Genomic DNA, 22,112 nt, shown 5'->3' with positions numbered 1-22,112 from the left:
AATGAGAAGTCCCAGAAATATCATTTTTAGTGGTTCAAAATGTGGTTCACTTACTATTAGTACCACTTGAAAGATGCTGGCTCTGCCATATGTTTGGCCTTTAAGATTTTTACAATGGCAAACTTAGGCGAAGACGTACATTGCACACCATATCTGCCATTTGCTTGTTTGGTAGGACTATTTAAACATAAGAATGGCTCAAAAGCTTAATGCCATTATCAAAGGTGGAATTAAAAAAATAAGGAAATACCCAACATAAACAAGCCTGGGAAAAAGTAAACAGCAGTATAAGAAAGTGGAACCAGGTAAAGGTTTTCCTTCCCTAGCACAGTCTACTTCACAGCTTTTTCCCCCTACCATGAGTTTGAAGCGAAGAAGACTTCATTAAAATACTGGGTAGCCAGATGGGTTTTGGGAATTATCCACTGATATATCATTCTGTATGAGAAATGAACTGTGGAAAAAGTTGGGGAGAACATAAGATCTTGCTTGAAATGTTGTGGGGCAACATGAGTTTTGACCCTCGCATGGTTGTAGTTGTGCTGTAAAGTACAGGTTCCTTACCAGCCTTGTTGTCATAACTGTTTTGCTTTTCACACTGGACATTTTTATTAGAAATTACTGAACTTTCTTTTTATGTGCTTTTCTCATTTATACTACTTAAACCCAACTTTGTTCAGAAGTTAAAATTGCCCTAACTACCTGCCAAACAATTTAGAGAAGCATTCTGTAGTGTCTTAAATGCGCTTATTGCACTACAACTCACTGAAAAAGTCCACCTTTTATAACCACTGAGGTACTGTATTCATCTTTTAAAATAAATCGGCTATGTGTTTCTTAAGTTTTTTCAAAGGACAAAGATTGCCAATTTTTTAAAAGGGGGAACCTAGAAGAATTGTTTTAACCTATGAATGTATTCCAAGAGTGAACAAATTCTACAGTTTGTAATCCAAGTGTTTAGGTTAAATCTTGTGTTCATACTGTTTTTGTCTTTGTTTTAAATCTCCTCTGTGCTTATCCTTGTTGCAGGACCCCAATAAGAATATAAACACAAACAGCAGCAGCAGTAGTAACAGTTTTTCGAAGCCCCATAAATTAACAAAGGAGCACAAGGAAAAACCGTCTAAAGACTCAAAAGAACATAAAAGTGCCTTCAAAGAACCTTCCAGGGAACACAACAAATCTTCCAAAGAATCCTCTAAGAAACCCAAAGAAAACAAACCACTGAAAGATGAAAAAATAGTTCCTAAGATGGCCTTCAAGGAACCCAAACCCATGTCCAAGGAGCCAAAATCTGAAAATAGCATTCTTACTATAACAGGTGGACAGCAGCAAGAAAAGAAAGCCCCTACAAAAAGGCCCCCCACTACAGATTCTGAGGAACTTACTGCCAAAAAAAGGAAAAAAAGTAGTTCGGAGGCTTTATTTCGAAGTTTTTCTAGTGCTCCCTCCTTGATACTTACTTGTTCTGCTGACAAAAAACAAATAAGGGATAAATCTCATCTTAAGATGGGGAAGGTCAAAATGGAAAGTGAGACACTGGAGAAGAAAAAGCCTACTTTACCACCATTTGATGATATTGTGGATCCCAATGATTCTGACATGGAGGAAAACATGTCCTCCAAATCTGAAGTAAGTGTCTCTTGTTTTCGTTTCCATGTTTTGGGTTGTGTTCCATATTTTTCTTCCTTTTTTTAATTTCTTTCAGGCAACTTTGTTATATCTGTAGATTCTAAATGGGCGTTTAGATCTTTTTGTAAATTGTGCAAAATCATGGATGTTAACTATTGGCTATTTGAATGTTCAGATGTTTTGGTTGTATTGTCACTTGGCTCATCATTCTGTTGACATTATAGATTGTTTAGTTGATTTATGGGAAATGTCTGGAATTAACAATGACCTATCAATTTATTCTCCTTCCAAAGAAACCAATTTCACCTTTTGTGAGAGATTGGGTTTTTTCATATTCTGTGTTGAGGATTTGTATTAAGAGTCAAGAAAATTCTGTGGTAGGTTCTCCTAGTTCTATTAGTTACTGAAATGTGAATAAAATATTCGTTCTATTAGTTACTGAGATGTGACTAGAAGAAATACTAAAGTAGAATAGCTGCTGATATGCTGTTTTCAGAGGGCAAGTGTATGGTGCAGTAATCTACGCACATTCCCTTCTTACTAATAACAATGTTGAGAACACTTGCGTCCTGATTAAAGCATAGCTTTTTGTAATGCAGATTTTTTTTTCTCCCTGGGGAAAAAAGCTCTATAATGAGCCACTGAAGATTGTTGTGATTTCACTGAAAGGATATTTCTGTAAGAAGTTATATAATAGCATTCTATAATAGTACTAGAGAGACAGCCACTTCAGTATCAATAGGCATTTCTGGGTTGGGGTGGAGGGAATGGTAACTACTAATGCTCCTCTTCTCACCTTCTAGCACTCTCAAAAGTGCAGATCCATTGCTTCTTGCTAGCTTTTGTTTGCACTGCTACATGATACTTGAGTTATAGCACTTGGGCCACTAGAGAGCTGTTTAGGTGTTAAGTTGGTAGTAAATATTTATATTCCAGCAGCACCCGGAGACCACAATCCGAATCAGAGGTTGTGCTCTCTGCTGTACAGATGTTGAGGTAGACTAAGGCTGGGTCTACACTATCCGCCTGAATCGGCGGGTAGAAATCGACCTCTCGGGGATCGATTTATCGCGGCCCGACGGGACGCGACAATCGATCCCCGAATCGACGCTCTTACTCCACCAGCGGAGGTGGGAGTAAGTGCCGTCGACAGGAAGCCGCAGAGGTCGATTTTGCCACCGTCCTCACAGCAGGGTAAGTCGGCTGTGATACGTCGAATTCAGCTACGCTATTCACGTAGCTGAATTTGCGTATCTTAAATCGACTCCCCCCTGTAGTGTAGATGTAGCCAAAGTCTCTGCCTCAAAGAGTTTACATAGTAACAACAGAAGTAATATACAAAGACGGGTAGGGAGGGAGACAATTAAACATACACACTTTATATATGCAGTATTTTGGTATATTTCTATATTTATATTTGCAACATTTTTTTTAGCTTTTTAATTACACAAATAGCAATATTTTCCAACTGCCCTGAGTCTTGCCATTTAACATTGGCTACTTTCTTGTAGTTATCACAGCCGAAGTTGGCCTGGAGAAGGGATTAAAAGGAGGAATGATCAGATCACATATCAAGGAGAACAATCCACACGTAACAGGTGGTGTTGAAGTAAGGATGAAGATGTTTGTGGGAATGAGCAGACAAGTGGGTGGTCAAGGTTGGTGTCTTTGGCTGAACAGAATGGCTGTGAGTAACAAAAACAAGTGGATAAGGTCAGAGAGAGAGAGTCTGAAGGGTCTTGAAGGTCAGGGAGAGAAACTTGAACTTGATATAGTGGAAGAAGCAGAGCCAATGGAGAGATTTAAAGATGGCAGTGGTTGGAGAGACTGGCAAGGGAACCCGGTCTTCAGTAGCTCCATTTGATATGGATCAGAGAGTGAAGTGAGTGTTGAGGAAGCAGGAGATAAGTTTCAGCTGTGGGCAGGTAGGATAGGAAGGATATTATGGAAGAAACAGCAGTAAGATTTGGAAACAGCCTAGATATAGGGGGTTAGAGAGAGAGAGAGAATCAAAGATGACCCAAGCTTACAGTCTTGACAGATGGGAAGAATGACACTGTTGTGAACAATGAACCAGAAGAGGGCTCTGGAGGAAAGATAGGGAAGTTCCATTTTGGCCAAGCCAAGTTGAAGTTGAGTGGAAGGCATCCAGCAGGTAATGGTGAAGTAGTCGAGATGTGGCTACAGCGACACAGATAGGGAGTGAAAAAACAACTTTGTGAGTGACTTGTGTTTTAGCTTTTTAAAAGCTGATGAATATGAATTGCTGCAGTAATTCATAGATTTCTTTACATGGAATCATTTGTATTAGATGTGAAGTGGATTTATATGCTCACCACAATGAAGGGGTGTTTTTTGTTACAGTTAGCCATATATTCGTTGCTGGTTACTTTGTTTTAAAATGATATGCCAGTTGGTTTATATACTGATAGTTTATGGGCATTTGGGTATCTTTTTATAGCTTGTCAAAGAGTTTGCAATCATATAGCCTTCATCATCCCCAGAATTGTACATTAACATATCTAGAAACTCCAAAATGGAAGGAAGACAGGTAAATCATAGCAAACTTTTAGTAGTACAATCCAGCTCAAAGTATGAGTAATTGTTTTGTTGTTGGCTGTATTTTGGTGAATGGGAAAATATATATATATATATATATATATATATATATATATATATATATATATATTGAGACCGGGCATGGCAAGTGTAATTATTAGTGTCTGAGAGTATGATACAGCAGGTTCCTGGTAATTCTGTACACTTGTGTCCATTGGTAATGCTTGTGGCCAGGATAGCATGATCAATATATATCATCTGCATGAAGATTTGGTGTCCATGCTTTTTTGGGGGGGAGTAGGCAGGAGAGCACTGCTCAGATGAACTGATAACGAAGAAGTCTAGTAGTCTGACCCATTTTGAGGTGTCTGAGGCAATCAGTTTGTTTTGTGCCTTCCAATGAAAGGAGATAATGCCAGAATATTTCTGCATGTAAATAGTTAGGTCAGCATTTATAAAATATTGTATGTTTCTGATACCAGATTAGTGATGTGTTGTCAAAACTCCAAAAAGGAGCAACCTCTATGTCAACTGCTGCTATGTGTTACCGTCCATGGGCAAAATATGACCCGAGTCCCACATTCTTGGCCAAAATCCATTAGTCCTTTCTCCCACTATCACCCAAATCCCTAGCCATCTGTCCTTCAACCTTTGACCCACCACTCTTGAACCCATTCCCTAGCATCGTATAGAGGATCTTAAATAATCCTTCCACCTGGTAGTTATTCTACGGCAGCAGGAATGGTGGTGGCAGGTGGATTGTCCCGCAACTTATCTATATGGTTGTTTGGCTGAGCAGTGGATTGTCTTCACCTCACTATCTGAGAGGGAAGAGCTCTGCAAATGGAGGAAAGGAGAAGAGAGAGGAGAAAGAAGAGCTTCCCCTTTGCTCTCCCTTACTCTAACACTATTCCTTTTGGTTTTTGAGATAGGCCAGTCTTCCCTGAGTGCTAGCGGTTTTCCCTTGCATTACATTGTTTTTGCACTTCTGAAATGCTTATGTGCATGTCTGGATTTCTGTATGCCTCTAACATGTATAATGGTGATCCAACAAGAACTAGGGGTCACCAAATGAAATTAGTAGGCAGCAGGTTTAAAACAAACAAAAGGAAGTATTTTTTTCATACAACGCATAGTCAACCTGTGGAACTCCTCGCCAGAGGATGTTGTAAAGGCCAAGAGTATAACTGTTCAAAAAAGAACTGGATAAATTCATGGAGGATAGGTCCATCAATGGCTATTAGCCAGGATGGGCAGGAATGGTGTCCCTAGCCTCTGTTTGCCAGAAGCTGGGAATGGGTGATAAGGAATGGATCACTTGATGATTACCTGTTCTGTTCATTCCCTCTGGGGCACCTGGCATTGGCCACTGTTGGAAGACAGGATACTGGGCTAGATGGATCTTTGGTCTGGCCCAGTATGGCCCTTCTTATGTTCTTATGTAATTCTCATTCTACTTAGTATGTTAGAAAAAAATTATACAAATAGATATTTGAAGAAATAAAATTTTAATTAGAGTAGGAGAAATGAGAGAGAATTGCAAAATCCAAGCAGAAAACATTAAAAAAAAAGGGGGGGGGGGATTCCTTAACCTATCCTGAATTATTTTCAAGGATCATTCCTCTTCAGAAGAAAATTGAACTTAGAACAGTGAAGTGACCTAAGACAAATTTTTTTATTTTTATTTTTTTTAAAGTTGGGTATATTTTCTGAAAACTTTTGCCTAGCCTGCACATTCATCTGTTTTTAAATGCAACTTACCTCTTGAGATAAGAGTTTTAATCACTTCTCTTAGCAGACTTGATCTGTGATAGCCTCTTCTATGGGGAGATGGGTGGAGGCAGGGAGAAGGGAATTAAAATACTCCCTAAAGGTAGTAGAGAAATCTCAGTGGACATTGACATTATGTGTAGGGGTGGAGGTGCCGGTTAGTGTGGAAAGGAACTTTTCAAACCACCCAAGTGGAATTTTTATTTTAACTCTCCTTCTAGCTTGTTGTATGCCTCTTCTGCCCCACCCTATTCATAGCCCTGTTTAAACTGTCTGGAACCGGCAATAAATATCCCACTGTGGAGGCATCAGCTTTTGATTTTCACATGATGAAAGCTTGTCACAAGCAGAGAAGGTCTTTATTTTATTTCTAAAGTGGCTTTTTAATGACTGTGGCCCTTAGTGCGTGCAAAGGCTGTAAAACTTGGAAGGTACATAACTGAACAGAATCCTCTTTATAGGAGGGGACTAGCAATGTTACAGCTATGGTTGAGATGGCATTTTCGTTCTAAATCCTTGTTGCCAGTGACTTTATAACTTTCTGAAAAAAATTACCCGTAAGGCTGAAATTGCTCATGCTTCTTGTCAGTCTTGAGGTGAAATAATTTTAACATGTTAAGAGAAGATTCAGCATTGTTAAGACTTAGCAGTTACCTAGAGCCAGGGCCGGCTCCAGGCACCAGCTTCTCAAGCAGGTGCTTGGGGCAGCCGCTTCGGAGAGGGGCGGCACGTCCAGGTATTTGGCGGCAATTCAGCAGACGGTCCCTCACTCCACCTGGGAATGAAGGACCTCCCGCCGAATTGCCGCCGCCGATCGCAGCTTTTTGTTTTGTTTTGTTTTGGCTGCTTGGGGCGGCCAAAACCCTGGAGCCGGCCCTGTTTAGAGCTTCACAGATAAACTAAAATCATTTCAAAAGTTCAAATTCTGCAGACATAAGCCTTTACTTCAGGCATGTAGTAGTATTATTTGACTCTTCAGTCAGTCAGTTTTCCCTTTTTCCCCTTAAGAGAGGAATTTAAGGCAAAAAGGAAGTCCACTGCAACACTAATTGGGATTGTAAAGCTACAATAATCAAGGAAATGTGTGCTACTTTGGGAGCTCTATAGCCCAATTTATGTAGAATGGGAATTGGGGATTTCTGACACTATTATGAGCATTTAGAGTTTATGGTGCTTAATGATTCTTAATGTGTGTTCTGTAACTTGGCTGTTGTGATCCTACTGCATCTGACTTTTATTCAGTATCCCAATTAAAATCCACAGGTGCCTTCGTTTTTAATACAAAGTAGGATTCCATGACGCAAGCACCATTTGCAGTACTGTTTATCACTTGTCAGTGATTGCAGTGGAATACCCGAGGGATACCTTGACATTGAATTAAAATACAACTGAAATACAGACTTAGAGGACTGTAGGCTGCTACTGTTCACTGCCCATGGCAGCTAGTGGTGCCCCTTCAAAGGAGAACTCCAGAAGCAGAGCTGGCTGTTCTGAGCGCCTGTTCAAGTCAGAAGTGGCAGTAGTAGGTTGTCATGAAACAGATTGGCCTTCATTGCGAGAGGAAGAAATAATGAGATGTGAAGGATGTCCAGAAACCTCACACTAGCCATATAAGTGCAAAGCAAGTTTCCCATGGGGTTGGTTTTTATGGACTGGAATTAGGTCAGCCAGTTATATGGACCATTGCAACCCATAGCTCCAACCAGTGGCTCCATACTCCTTACAAAAATGTTGTGCTTTTCTGGTAAAAGGCACTGTGACTCTGGGAACTACAAGCCTCTGAGTCTTTCTTCAGTAATAGGTAAATTAGCTGAAGGAGCCATTAAAGATAGGTATATATCAGACATCTATCTAATCTTAAGGGTTTTTTTTATAATGCCTATGCTAAACGACCATGTCATGACAGGAATAAAACAGCATGTTTTCCTGTAAATTAAAGTTGTGTCTCTGATGCATTAGAATTCTTTTCAGCAGGTCAACTATGTGGAGTGTAAAGAAGAACTGATCGACATAATTTATTTCAATTTTCAAAAAGCCTTTCACAACAGGCTAATAAGGAGATAAAGTAGTCTCATAGACTCATAGACTTTAAGGTCAGAAGGGACCATTATGATCATCTGGTCTGACCCCCTGCATGCTGCAGGCCACAAAACCGTCCCTACCCCTTCCCTTGACTCTGCTGTTGAAGTCCCCAAATCCTGTGTTTTAGTGACTTCAATTGGCAGAGAACCCTCCTGCTAGTGATCCCTGCCCCATGCTGCGGAGGAAGGCGAAAAACCTCCAGGGCCTCAGCCAATCTACCCTGGAGGAAAATTCCTTCCCGACCCCAAATATGGCGATCAGTAAATCCCCGAGCATGTAGGCAAGAGTCTCCAGCCTGACCCTTGTTAGCCATTATACTATTTACCTGCCATTGCTCGGTATTCCTTGGTTAATATGTTTTTCCATTAAACCATTCCCTCCATAAACTTATCTAACTTAATCTTAAAACCAGACAGGTCCCTTGCCCCCACCGTTTCCCTCGGAAGGCCGTTCCAATATTTCACCCCTCTGACGGTCAGAAACCTTCGTCTAATTTCAAGCCTAAACTTCCCCACAGCCAGTTTATATCCATTCGTTCTCGTGTCCACATTAGTACTAAGCTGGAATAATTCCTCTCCCTCCCTTGTATTTATCCCTCTGATATATTTAAAGAGAGCAATCATATCCCCCCTCAGCCTTCGTTTTGTCAGACTAAACAACCCAAGCTCCTCTAGTCTCCTTTCATACGACAGGTTTTCCATTCCTCTGATCATCCTAGTGGCCCTTCTCTGCACCTGTTCCAGTTTGAGTTCATCTTTTTTAAACATGGGAGACCAGAACTGCACACAGTACTCCAAATGAGGTCTCACCAGCGCCTTATACAATGGAAGCAGCACCTCCTTATCCCTACTAGATATACCTCGCCTAATGCATTCCATGTGGTGAGAGGTAAAGTTCCGCCATTGACTAGAAACTGGCTAAGAAATGGAAAACAAAGACTAAGACAAAACTGTCTCCATAAAAATGGAGTGATATTAATAAATGGGAGTTTGCCAGGATTCTGTCCCAAGGATCCTTGGCAAGCCATACAGCCCCTTAATGATCTGGAAAAAGGGGATGAGCAGGATGGTGGTAAAACCTACAGGTGGCATACAGATTACACTGCTCTACAGCCAAAATGCTTCTGAAATAAATGTAGTCAAACTTTACTAATTCTGGGTCACTGAGAATGAAAATGATGCTTAAAATTGTTGATTGGCTCTAGTTTTCAAGATATGCTATTGGGTCAGTATATACGACCCTTGACTTGGGAATGGCGGAGGATAAGTGAGTTATGAAGGGAAGAGATCTCAATTTAAACCAGAAATGACTAAAATACATCTTTGACTGGATCTATGAACAAATCTATGACTGGGTTTGGACAGTACTTGCTTTTTAGGCAAAACAATGAATGATGCAATCTGAAGCTGGTATTGCGTCATACATGATATGAATTGCATCATGTTATTCCTAGAAGTCATGGATGATGCAATCATAATGAAGCTTACATCACTCTGCTGAACAAATTGCCCTAGATCAGCTCTAGAAATCATACAGTGTCGTGCTCTCTTATTTGTCAGTGTTTGATTTTGCAAAGGGACACATTTCTGTTTAGCCAAAGTGAGCAGAGATGCCTCATACTTGTGTGAACAGTGCAGATAACTGCTACTGTGGTGAAGTGACTTTTGCATCACAAAAGCACAGTATAACCCTTTGGTTAAGAAAGCCTATCACCTTTATTTTGGCTGCAAAATTGGAGATGAGGACAAGAGGTGGGCCCCACACATATGCTGCAACACTTGTGCAACAAATCTTCGCCAGTGGTTGACCAGGAAAAGGAAATCTATGCCTTTTGCAGTGCCAATGATTTGGAGAGAGCCAATAGATCATACCAGCAATTGTTACTTCTGCATGGTGCCTCCAGTTGGAAAGGTGTGTCAAAGAAGAAAAAGTGGACTGTGCATTATCCAAACATTCCATCAGCTATACGCCCAGTACCCCACGGAGAAGTACTGCCGGTTCCTGATGCACCAGAATCATTCTCACTTGAGTCAGACGAGGAAGAGGATGAAACTTCTGGTTCTGAACCATCAGTGTCACAGGACCCACATTTTCTCCCATCCTCCTCCTCTGAACCACACCTCATAACACAAGGTGAACTGAATGATCTTGTCAGGGATTTGGAACTACCCAAGAGTAAGGCAGAGCTGTTGGGCTCCAGACTACAGCAGTGGAATCTCCCGGCAGGTGATGTTAGGGTTTCCATGTTCCGTGACCGTCAAAAGGATCTTGTCCCATTCTTCTTCATGGAAGGTGATCTTGTAGCCTGCAACAACATCGGTGGTGTGATGGCAGCCCTCAACATCGTTCACGATCCAGATGAGTGGAGACTGTTCATTGATTCATCGAAGACGAATCTTAAAGCTGTTTTACGAGGGAGGCAACCTAGTGACCGAGGATGTGGAAAAAGCTAATGTACTCAATGTTTTTTTTGCCTCTGTCTTCACGCACAAGGTCAGCTCCCAGATTGCTGCACTGGGCAGTACAGCATGGGGAGAAGGTGACCAGCCCTCTGTGGAGAAAGAAGTGGTTCGGGACTATTTAGAAAAACTGGACGTGCACAAGTCCATGGGGCCGGATGCGCTGCATCCGAGGGTGCTAAAGGAGTTGGCGGGTGAGATTGCAGAGCCATTAGCCATTATTTTTGAAAACTCATGGCCATCGGGGGAGGTCCCAGATGACTGGAAAAAGGCTAATGTAGTGCCCATCTTTAAAAAAGGGAAGAAGGAGGATCCGGGGAACTATAGGCCAGTCAGCCTCACCTCAGTCCCTGGAAAAATTATGGAGCAGGTCCTCAAGGAATCAATTATGAAACATTTAGAGGAAAGGAAAGTGATCAGGAACAGTCAGCATGGATTCACGAAGGGGAAGTCGTGCCTGACTAACCTAATTGCCTTCTATGATGAGATAACTGGCTCTGTGGATGAGGGGAAAGCAGTGGATGTGTTATTTCTTGACTTTAGCAAAGCTTTTGATACTGTCTCCCACAGTATTCTTGCCACCAAGTTAAAGAAGTATGGGCTGGATGAATGGACTGTAAGGTGGATAGAAAGCTGGCTAGATCATCGGGCTCAACGGGTAGTGATCAATGGCTCCATGTCTAGTTGGCAGCCGGTTTCAAGTGGAGTGCCCCAAGGGTCGGTCCTGGGGCCGGTTTTGTTTAATATCTTTATTAATGATCTGGAGGATGGTGTGGACTGCACTCTCAGCAAGTTTGCAGATGACACTAAACTAGGAGGCGTGGTAGATACACTAGAGGGTAGGGATCGGATACAGAGGGACCTAGACAAATTAGAGGATTGGGCAGAAAAAAACCTGATGAGGTTCAACAAGGACAAGTGCAGAGTCCTGCACTTAGGACGGAAGAATCCCATGCACTGCTACAGACTAGGGACCGAATGGCTAGGTAGCAGTTCTGCTGAAAAGGACCTAGGGGTCACAGTGGACGAGAAGCTGGGTATGAGTCAACAGTGTGCTCTTGTTGCCAAGAAGGCTAACGGCATTTTGGGCTGTATAAGTAGGGGCATTGCCAGCAGATCGAGGAACGTGATCGTTCCCCTTTATTCGACATTGGTGAGGCCTCATCTGGAATACTGTGTCCAGTTTTGGGCCCCACACTACAAGAAGGATGTGGAAAAATTGGAAAGAGTCCAGCGGAGGGCAACAAAAATGATTAGGGGTCTGGAGCACATGACTTATGAGGAGAGGCTGAGAGAACTGGGATTGTTTAGTCTCCAGAAGAGAAGAATGAGGGGGGATTTGATAGCAGCCTTCAACTACCGGAAGGGGGGTTCCAAAGAGGATGGAGCTCGGCTGTTCTCAGTGGTGGCAGATGACAGAACAAGGAGCAATGGTCTCAAGTTGCGGTGGGGGAGGTCCAGGTTGGATATCAGGAAAAAACTATTTCACTAGAAGGGTGGTGAAACACTGGAATGCGTTACCTAGGGAGGTGGTGGAGTCTCCTTCCTTGGAGGTTTTTAAGGCCCGGCTTGACAAAGCCCTGGCTGGGATGATTTAGCTGGGAATTGGTCCTGCTTTGAGCAGGGGGTTGGACTAGATGACCTCTTGAGGTCCCTTCCAACTCTGATATTCTATTCTATTCTATTCTTACTGCATAATGGCAATGTTTTGCCATCAATTCCAGTTGGTCATGCAGTCCATATGAAGGAAACCTTGCAGTCCATATGAAGGAAACCTATGACCACATGAAACAACTTTTGAGGTGCATAAACTATGACCAACATCAGTGGCAGCTTTGTGGCGATTTGAAGGTTGTTGCTCTCTTGCTTGGTCTGCAGACTGGATACACAAAGTACTGCTGTTTTCTCTGCGAATGGGATAGTCGTGCAAGAGATTCCCACTACATCAAGAAAGATTGGCCACTCCGACAGTCATTGGAGCCTGGGAGGAAAAGTGTTCAGCATCCACCACTTGTTGAATCAAGGAAGATTTTGTTACCACCCTTACACATCAAGCTGGGTCTGATGAAGAACTTTGTCAAGGCCATTGACAAAACACGAGCAGCTTTCAAGTACCTTCATGGAAAATTTCCAAGGTGAAGTGAAGCTAAGATAAAGGAAGGTGTCTTTGTTGGTCCTCAGATTTGTGAACTTCTTTGAGATGATGCATTTGACCATGCACTGCGTGGCAAGGAAAAGACAGCATGGAAAGCCTTCCAGTTAGAGGCAAAAAATTTTCTCGGAAACAACAAGGCAGACAACTACAGGTTGTTGGTGGAAAACCTCCTCAAGGCATACAAAAGCCTTGGTTGCAACATGTCACTAAAGATACATTTTTTGCACTCTCATCTAGATTCTTTTCCACCAAACTGCGGAGCAGTGAGCGATGAGCATGGTGAGCAATTTCACCAGGACCTTGCAACAATGGAGAAACGCTATCAGGGCAAATGGAGCCCATCAATGCTTGCAGACTATTGCTGGACAGTGACAAGAGATGCTCCATTTAATGAATACAAGAGACAAGCAAAGAAGCGCCGAGTAGACACTGAATAGGACTAAACTATGTACATAATAGTTTTTTGCCTTTTGTTTCATAATAAATTTTATTTATATAACCCTTTTGCTGATTTTTAAAGTGTTACATAAACAGGACAGGTGAAATATTATCATGTAAAGCAACCATAAACACATAAAAGACCTAGGTTTACAATTTATGATTAAAACTCTAGTATCTACACAATATACATAGACATAAAATGTAAAAACTTAAATATCTTAGAAACAGTAGCCAGTTGTTTTAATTGTCATATTTGAATTCAGCACATCAAAATACATAATAAATAGCACATTTTATCTCTGAAGCAGACAACTTCTCAAAAATTGTAGACCAGTGTTATCAAAACTAGTGAAGAGTGGAAGGAACTTCAAAAGACCCGAACAGAGGCAAGTGTGTGAGCAAAATGATGCCTGATGAAATTTAGTATAGGCAGATAGAAGGCTATGCACGAAGAAACCATTTGAATTACTCAAATATGTTAATAGGGTCTAAACTAACTGTGGATGCTCAAGAAAAGCATTAGCTATCTTTGTGAAAAGATCAAGGAAGAGCATTTGTTCTATTTACAGTGATGGTCAAAAGATGTTAGGTTGTACTAAAGGGATAGACAACAGCAGTAATGAAAATATTATAATACCCTTATCGTACGTAAATGGATTATATGCCCTCAGCTTGAACATTGTGTTCAGTTCTGGTCATGCTGCAAGAAATGAACCAACCCGTAACTTCCTGAAGCTAGAAAGATACTTCTCCAATGGGCATGGTTAGACTATAAGGTTTAGTTTTACATGTCTTGGTCAAATGTTTTCTCACCTCTGTAACTTTAACTGATTTACTCTCTCTGGTTTAGTTAGGTTTGATGCACAGACAATTTACAGTTTTACGACACAGATCGAGTATATATTTTCAATAGTCACTTAAATGTTTGTTCGTTAAGTGGCTTTTTTTTTTTTTTTACAACTTGAATTAGATATCAGATTACAGATCAATTTCTAGAATTCAACTGCAGTGATACAAGTGTCAGACCACCAAAACAACAACAACATTTTTGAGTAAAGCTATAATCTTTTAGTTACCAAAGGACACATTTTTTCTAGTTTTGGTTGCTTTTTTATGCTTTAAGTGAAATATTGCAGATCACACACAACGTGAAGTAGTGTCAGTAATTATTAGTAATCAATATATTAATTATTCAACTGAGAAATTTTGTGAAGATGTAACTGTGCCTTTGGGTCATAACTGAAAAAGCCAAATTCAGGACAAACTGCTGAGAAATAGGGCAAACACAACCGAAAATTGGTGGTTATTCTCCCAGGAGATATACCAAACAAGCAACTTAAGTAAACTTCGGTCTCACCCACGCTGGCTAATAAGATGTCTTAAAAGCAGTTTCCTTTGGTATTCCAGTCCTTGTATTACCTCCCAGAACACTAGCCTTTAGAGATGATTGGTTCTTTACAACCAGTCTCAGCAAATAAGAGTTCTTCTGATTCCCAAAGGACCAGCCATGCACCCAAGTCAATATATAACTCAGATCTTACCCAAAAATCACGCTGATGCCAATCCATTAGTAGCTAAAATCGAAAGTTTTATTTATAAAAAGAAAAAAAGAAAGGGGAGAGTTAAAATTGGTTAAAAGAATTAAATACATACAATAATTGCGAAGTTCTTGGTTCAGGCTTGTAGCAAGGATGGAATAATCAATTTTGACCATCCTGATACCAGCCCAGTCTCTCAGCCTATTTTAGAGCATCCTGATGTTGCTGTAAGTTATGTCTGGCTGTTCATGGCCCCAGTGGGCTGATTTGGCAGGCTGATAATTGCGGGAGAGCAGCGGGAGAGCAGCGGTGCTCTGCCCATGCCTTGTTTTTTCCTCCCTGATTATGCCCCCTATTCAGTGGCCTGGGATGGGGCATGGCATGGCACCTCTTCTCAGTATATAAGGCAATAGATGTGCCTACACTGCGCACTCCTTTTGGTGGCATGTAGAGTACATACTCTCTTAGCATGGGTATAAATAGCAGTGTAGACAGTGAGGCATTGCTTAAGCGACTACAGTAACAGCAGACCTGAAGCCTGTGAGTATGTACCTTACACGTTTTTCCACAGCCCAAGCAGAGCTTTCCCCATCTACACTGCTATTGCTGGCAGTGTAGTGTCCCACTGCCTCCCTGCTGCTGGAGCCCACTGTATTCCTGTGCTGATGGTATTAAACTCTAGGTTCAAACAGTGGGAAGCTGCTGAAGCTTTTGCCTGCTGTGTTCCCTCTGCCAGAGCCTTTCCCTGACACCAGTGGCTATGTACCACAGTGTGGATGCAGCTTGCTTTTCATTACAGCATGTGGCTATGCATACCCCACACGTTGCTGATGCTGGAGTGTAGTGTAAATGTTGCCAGTGAGAGCTGTGTATGCTCTTTATCTGTAAAAATCAGACTATGCATTTAGGTACCTAGCTTTAGGCATCCAAACTTGAGATTTTACCTCTTATCCCTTGTGATGCGCTACTGTACATGACATTTAGTTCTTGTGCCTACTGCCTGTTTGAGGGGCAGAGATGGAGTTTCCTCTACATTACTTATGTCTGCTGACATCTAATTCAGCCTCTGAGGTGTCTTTAAAACTTCATCTTTGAATACACAGCCAAGGCAGTTTACCAATGCCTTGTAGGTGACTGAGAAAGTTAGATAGTGCTATACTCTGATTTTCTGTTGTCAACCCCCATTTTGAGCTTCAAATACCAAGATAAAATTACAGTCGGGTGGGAGGGGAGAAGAAGCTGTAGATCCAGGCACATCTTTGGCTGGTGGTGAGCACTCTGCACATATTTAATTATTTCTCTGACCATGACCTATAGACTGTTCATGTATGTGGTGACATTTCTGTTAGCTGTGATATATGCTGCATCATTTGACATATTTTTGTTCTGTTTCTCTATTTGCTTACTCTTGCTTGTTGGCAAGAGTCAAATATTTTTCTTTGAGCTCCTCTGTTGGCTGCATCACTTTCCAAATGTGTCATTGTTTTAAAATATGTTAAACATTAGCATTAGCAGCAGACTTGCTGTTCACTGTACTGTAGGTCTTTTAAAAGGTCTAGGAACATTTATATGAGCTAACAAAGCTATCCAGAAGCCCTTGTATATTCAGACAGTTGGAAATCCCACACATGGACCAGAGAATTATTTTACTGGCTTTGGAATGAAGAGTGCAAGGCATCAAGGGAAGGGAGGAGAAGGAAGACATATAAGATTTATAGCTTTATTGAGGCAGAGGAAGACTAGCACAGTCCACTTGAAAACTCCAACGACTCTTTTATCTTTGTTTTTTGTTTAAGAACAACTTTGAGAAAAAATTCAATGACAGGATGTTTGAGCTGAAGAAAATTCTGCCTGCCTGCTTCCTATATGGGATAGTGCAGCAGCACGATAACAAAGTACTTGACCTTCTTGTTTTCGCTGTGTGTGGAATCATGAAATATAGTGACATTCTCATAATATTTACATGAACTGCTAACTGTTGTGTGAAATGGGGAAATATGAAGTCTTGGATCTATATGAAATGTTTCCTCAGGCTAGATCTGCCTGTTCTGAGTAGAGTAACAATGGAGAAGAGGATGTTGTGGCACTTCTTATTGGTTTGTCACCAGTTTGCTAAGTATAACAAAGAAAATTAGTGTCTGGCTTTAAAGAAACTATTGTAGATGAATTATAGAAACAAAAATCAGAAAAATAAGCACATGCTTAGGAGTTCCAGTTGACGTTCTTAATTCAACTTTTGTTTAAATCTAAGCTCTGTTGACTTGCATGGAATTTACCTCACCTTTGCCAGTAAAAGTGAGAGCAGAATTTGACCCTGGATGTTAACGAAAATGCATATAACTATATATCTATGATAGTGTGCTCCCCTGACTTTGCAACACATTCTGTGTATCCTCTTTGCCTTCTGTGTCTTTGTATATATCCCTGCCAGGGGCGACTCCAGGCACCAGTGCAGCAAGCGCATGCCTGGGGCGGTAAGCCGCAGGGGGCGGCCTGCCAGTCTCTGTGAGGGCAGCAGTCAGGAGGCCTTCGTCGGTGTGCCTGCGGGAGGTCCGCCGGTCCTGCGGTTTCAGCGGCAATTCAGCGGCGGGGGGGTACGCTGAAGTCACGGGACCCGCAGATCACCTGCAGAAACGCTGCTGAATCTGCATGACCATCAGCTCAACAGAAGTGCGTTAATCCATAAAAGTGTGAGGGAATGGTATTTAATGCACTGCATTGTGTGTGGTAGCAAGCCCAGACAGTAGGATAGTGAAGAACTTCAGTTATTAAATGGCAGAATACTTGAGAGCTATTTAAATTACATTTCTCTCTAGAAAAAAAAATTTTAAACTGCCTTACAGGAAGTCCATTGCAGACAATGAATGTACAGTAGTGAATATGGTTTTGTATTAAATTAACTGCTTGCATATCTTAAAGTAGTCTTAAAAGTTTACCCCATTAGTACCCTTTAAAAGTTAACCATAAAATGCCACTTTACATCTGGCATAAGATCTATTAATTTGGCCATTAAGAATGTTCAAGAATATTTTTAAAAACCCCATGGTCTTGTAAAATTTCCAGGCTCTTATTAGCTGAAAAATCCTACCTTCTGCCAGGGCTTGGAGCCAAGGTAAGATCTTTTAGCAGATAACGTTTAGAGTTTGAAATAACAATAATGAAGTAGAAGTCCATATGGAATTTTCAACTTGTTATCCATTTGAAATAAGCTGTGGGGGCTAGAGGGGGGAGATTATTTTTAAAGCACAGTTTTAATTAGTTGCTGCAGGTTAGACTGTGTTACTACTTTGGCTAATTTTCAGACAAAAATATTGAAAAGCCAATGAGCTTTGTGGTTTTGTACTCCTTGCGTTTGTATGAGACCTTTCTCTGTGTGAACTCTGGCTCTTGAGTAAGCCAGCTTCCACAGCCAGTAACTCAATTACACTTTAGAAAATCTCTTTCCTGTTTGATATTTTATTCCCAGTTTCTGCATTTACACATGGACTGAAAAAAAAATAGTAAAAGACTCCAGGTGCATATTATACACGAGCACCTGAGAGCCACTGTTGTGGAGTCATTTGCCCACTGTACTCCTGTGCTGACGGTATTAAACTCTAGGTTCAAAAAGGTGGACCTGGTGGCCCTACATGTGAAATATAAGCACATCAGCTCTATGTTTGGTAAGTGTTTCTCTGTGGGAACAACAGGGCTCCTCTAGAGGAATGGGTGAAGCAATCAGGACTTGGATACCATGCTGATGGGCATGGCATAAGACCCTGAGTGGGGTACTATAGCAGTGCACCTTCCATATGGCTATACAAAGCATATTTTGTTAGCTTCTGTTATGAACGGAAAAATGTTTTGGCTGTCTTCACTGAAACCGGCTGCACACAACAACCCTACCTACTATAGTAAGACATCTACAGCACATGGCATTGCTTTTTTAATAATTGAAAACAATTAAACATACAAGAGTACAAAATATCATGTATCTCATTGTCTGCCACTTGAAGAAAGGGTGAACTCTTACGTATACTAGCAATTCCCAAACTTTGGTCACTGGGTCACTAGTAACTCATGTTTGCACGCGCATGAAGCCCAATTCTTCACATCCCAGAACACAACTTCACACTTAACTAAGCAATCTGTCTCTTGTGCCACTGTTTTCTGTAATTTACAGTGTACATGCTGTGTACTTGGGATATTAATTTGATAAGAAATCTCTTAGAAAAGCAGGGTCCAATCCTGCAAAGTTGCTGAGCATCACTTGATTCAGTGCGAGTTGAGTATGGTGAGTACTTCCCAGAAGATGCTCAGATCCTTTCAGGATTGGACCCTAAAGATGTAATATACCAGACTCATTAATTAAAATAATATAAAAAATAAGACTAAAATTTTAAATAGGTTGGGACCTGGATGGATGACCACCTATGAATACCTGATACTCTAGCCTTTCTGTAAGAGCAATAGCTGCTCTCACTGATTTTAGTATTTGATGGCTTTGACAACAACTCCTCTTTGCAGGCCTCAATTAATGTTGCTTCTGATGTGTGTGCGTGCGCATGTGCGCGCGCGCACACACACACACACACACACACACACACACAACTTTGTTACTAAAGGTGTTGCTTCAATTCCTTCCTGGAATGGATTTCTCACAGATTATTTCATGTTTACTAGATATTCTTTCTGATCTGTCCGCAACAGTGTTTGTAATTTTTATGTTCTTGCCAAAATACACTTACGCATTAGCAGTCTTTAATTACAGTAACTTTAATTTTAACCGTTGCGCATTAAATTGTTCTGTAGATTGTAAGATGAATTGTTGTTGAACCAGAAAGGTGAGAAAAGCTCAGTAGATAATGATTCTACTGTGGTAGTAACTTTGTATGTAAGACAGAGTTGGTGGTTATTACAGTAGTTGTTCTGTAATCCCTTGTTGGTTTATACAAATTTGAAAAAAAAAATTAAAACTATTAAAAAATATCTGAAAAAAATTGGTCTGACCAGCTTAAAAGTTTAATCACATGAAAGTCAGGAAGTTCAGTTAGTATTCTCACAGCAAAATCATGTGTTACATTATTGCTCAACATTGCTCAATGTAAAATACTGGTAAATAAATAATACAGTATAATATAAAGTTAGTGTTTTAGGCCCCAATGCTGCAAACACTTTATACAGATGCTTAAATTTATTCAGAAGTGTAACTGTATTCACATCAATGGGATTACTTGTGCATAAAGTCAAGCCCCTGCATAAAGGCATTGCTGGATTTGGGTCTTATTTTTAATATTGCAGCCTTATAAAAGTTTATTAACCCATTAGCCTGCAGCAAGTAAATATTTTACATGAGTACGTTCAATATCAGTGTTTTCATTATGTCATTCTGTTGTGGCAAAGGACAGACAATTGTACTTTGTGTCTGGGCTGGTAAATTCATGACAGTTTTGTCAGGCTGATATAATTATAGATGCACGTACTACAGAGTTCTGTGATCATGTGAGATTGTGATTTTCAAATTTCACCATATATGTTGGATTAGTATATATTTTCTGTTTGCTGCGGACCAGATAGAAGGCTTTGTATAATTAAACTATTATTGTTCCACTTTTCAGTACACAGTCATTTTTAGTAATAGCCTCTTGCATCTAAAACTGTTCGATATATTCCAGATTTTTTTATGTACTTTCACTCTTTATGTAGAACAATCAAAGTTATTGTTTTCTTTGGCTAGATTTGTACATTTTACCTACAGTTCTCCTGAAGATTCGTTGTCAAACTCCCCCAGATATTCATTAGATTAGTTTCCATAACATTTCCCATTCAGAAGCTTGTAATCTAGCCGGATGATTAAAATAAATTTTCCACAACACAGTGTACATATAATTTAATTGAATGTTACACTTAAAAACTGAATAATCACTTCAAGTTGTATTTTACTGGACAGAATACAGAAAGGATTACCCAAGCACAATACAAATGCTTAAAGATCATGTATGTTAACTTAGTTATAAGTTATTTCCTGCTGATCAGATAGTGCCATTAAAAATCCTGCAGCATTCTGGGTGGACTGTATTGTGGTAGCTATTTAAACGTGATACGGTATCTTAGGAATGTTGGGGAATCCTGTCCTAATTGGTAAAAAAGTGTTTTATTTTCCTCACGTAAGGTTACAGTAGGAATGGTTATGAGGGTGACCAAATTTTGAACTGAAGGATTGGATGGTGGGGACAGATGAAAGCATGGTGGATATTTTTAGGGAGCTAGGAAGGTGCACATTGTGGGGGAGGGGTTTGAGGGGTGGGGAAAATGGTGCTTGTTCCCCTCTCCCGCTCTTGCAGCATCAGAGCAAGGCTAAGGCTGGCTCACAAAACAAAACCACCTCACCCTGTGGAAAGCAGGTTTTGTAAATCTGACCACCAGGAGACTTGAATAGCCTTCAAAAATGGAGTGATTCCAGGTGTCTTTCATTTGTTCCCTGAAGATCATAGAAGATTGGGGTTGGAAGAGACCTCAGGAGGTCACTACCCCAGAGGGGGGACAAACTATGGCCCATGGGCCACATCCGGCCCGCAGGACCCTTCCCTCTGCCCCCCAAGCTCCTGCCAGGGAGCAGGGTCAGGACAGGCTTGCGAAGGAGCCAACCCAACTCCCCGGCAGTGCAGTGAGCAGGGCGGAAGCTAGCCCCTGGCCCTCCCCTTCTGCTCCCCTCCCTTCCTGCCTCCCTCGCAGTCACAGTTCTCCCAGGGCCTGGGCAGCCGGGTGGCATGGCTATAGCGCCGTCAGACCTGGTGCTTCAGGGCAGCGCGGTCAGGAGGCGGGGAGCAGGGAGCATTCCGGGGGGGGGGGCGAGGAGCAGGGTGTGTTGCAGGGGGCGGTCAAGGAGCCTGGGCCCTGCTGCCAGGAGCAGAGCAAGCCAAGGCCCCGCCTCCACCCATAGCAGCCAAACCCAGACAGGGAGCAAGCCCTGCCCAACTCCCATGGAGAGCAGCCAAATGAGCAGGGGAAACACACAGGGAAAGGACAGAGCTCCCCTTTTCCCCCACCCCACAAGTAACGTGGGGTGGGGAGAGTAGGGAGGGTTGGATAGGGGGCGGTAGGGACCCCCTAGAGGGGTGGTCAGGGCGTGGAGAGCAGGGGGGATTGGATAGGGGACAGGCATCCCGGGGGGATGGTCAGGGGGCAGAGAGCAGGTGTGTTTGGATAGGATGCGGGAGTCCCAGGAGACGGTCAGGGGTGGGTGGGTGGGTGTGGGGGGGCTGGATAGGGGGCGGGGACCAGGCCATGCCTCGCTGTTTGGGGAGGCATAGCCTCCCCCAGCCTTCCCTACCCAGCCCTCCATACAATTTCTGTACCCAATGTGGTCCTAGGGCCAAAAAGTTTGCTCACCCCTGATCTAGTCCAACCCCCTGCTCAAAACAGGACCAACCCCAACTAAACCCCAACCACCCTGCTTGGGTGGGGTCTAAAGGAAGTTGGATAACGGCATGTGAC

At 41.8% G+C, this 22,112-nt stretch overlaps 1 protein-coding gene across 2 annotated transcripts in view; it reads left to right on the top strand.

Moving 5' to 3' along the window:
* The window catches only part of MLLT3 (MLLT3 super elongation complex subunit), a 219,152-nt gene that overhangs the window by 150,038 nt on the left and 47,002 nt on the right, over window positions 1-22,112 (top strand). For both annotated transcript variants that reach the window (XM_054033230.1, XM_054033231.1), the window contains exon 6: window positions 1,030-1,632. In XM_054033230.1, coding sequence (XP_053889205.1) covers window positions 1,030-1,632 — 603 coding nt within the window. The remainder of the gene's footprint in view (window positions 1-1,029; window positions 1,633-22,112) is intronic.

This window comes from Malaclemys terrapin, chromosome 6, assembly GCF_027887155.1.
Source record: "Malaclemys terrapin pileata isolate rMalTer1 chromosome 6, rMalTer1.hap1, whole genome shotgun sequence".
Lineage (NCBI taxonomy): Eukaryota > Metazoa > Chordata > Testudines > Emydidae > Malaclemys > Malaclemys terrapin.
This window is presented reverse-complemented; position numbering and strand designations above follow the sequence as displayed.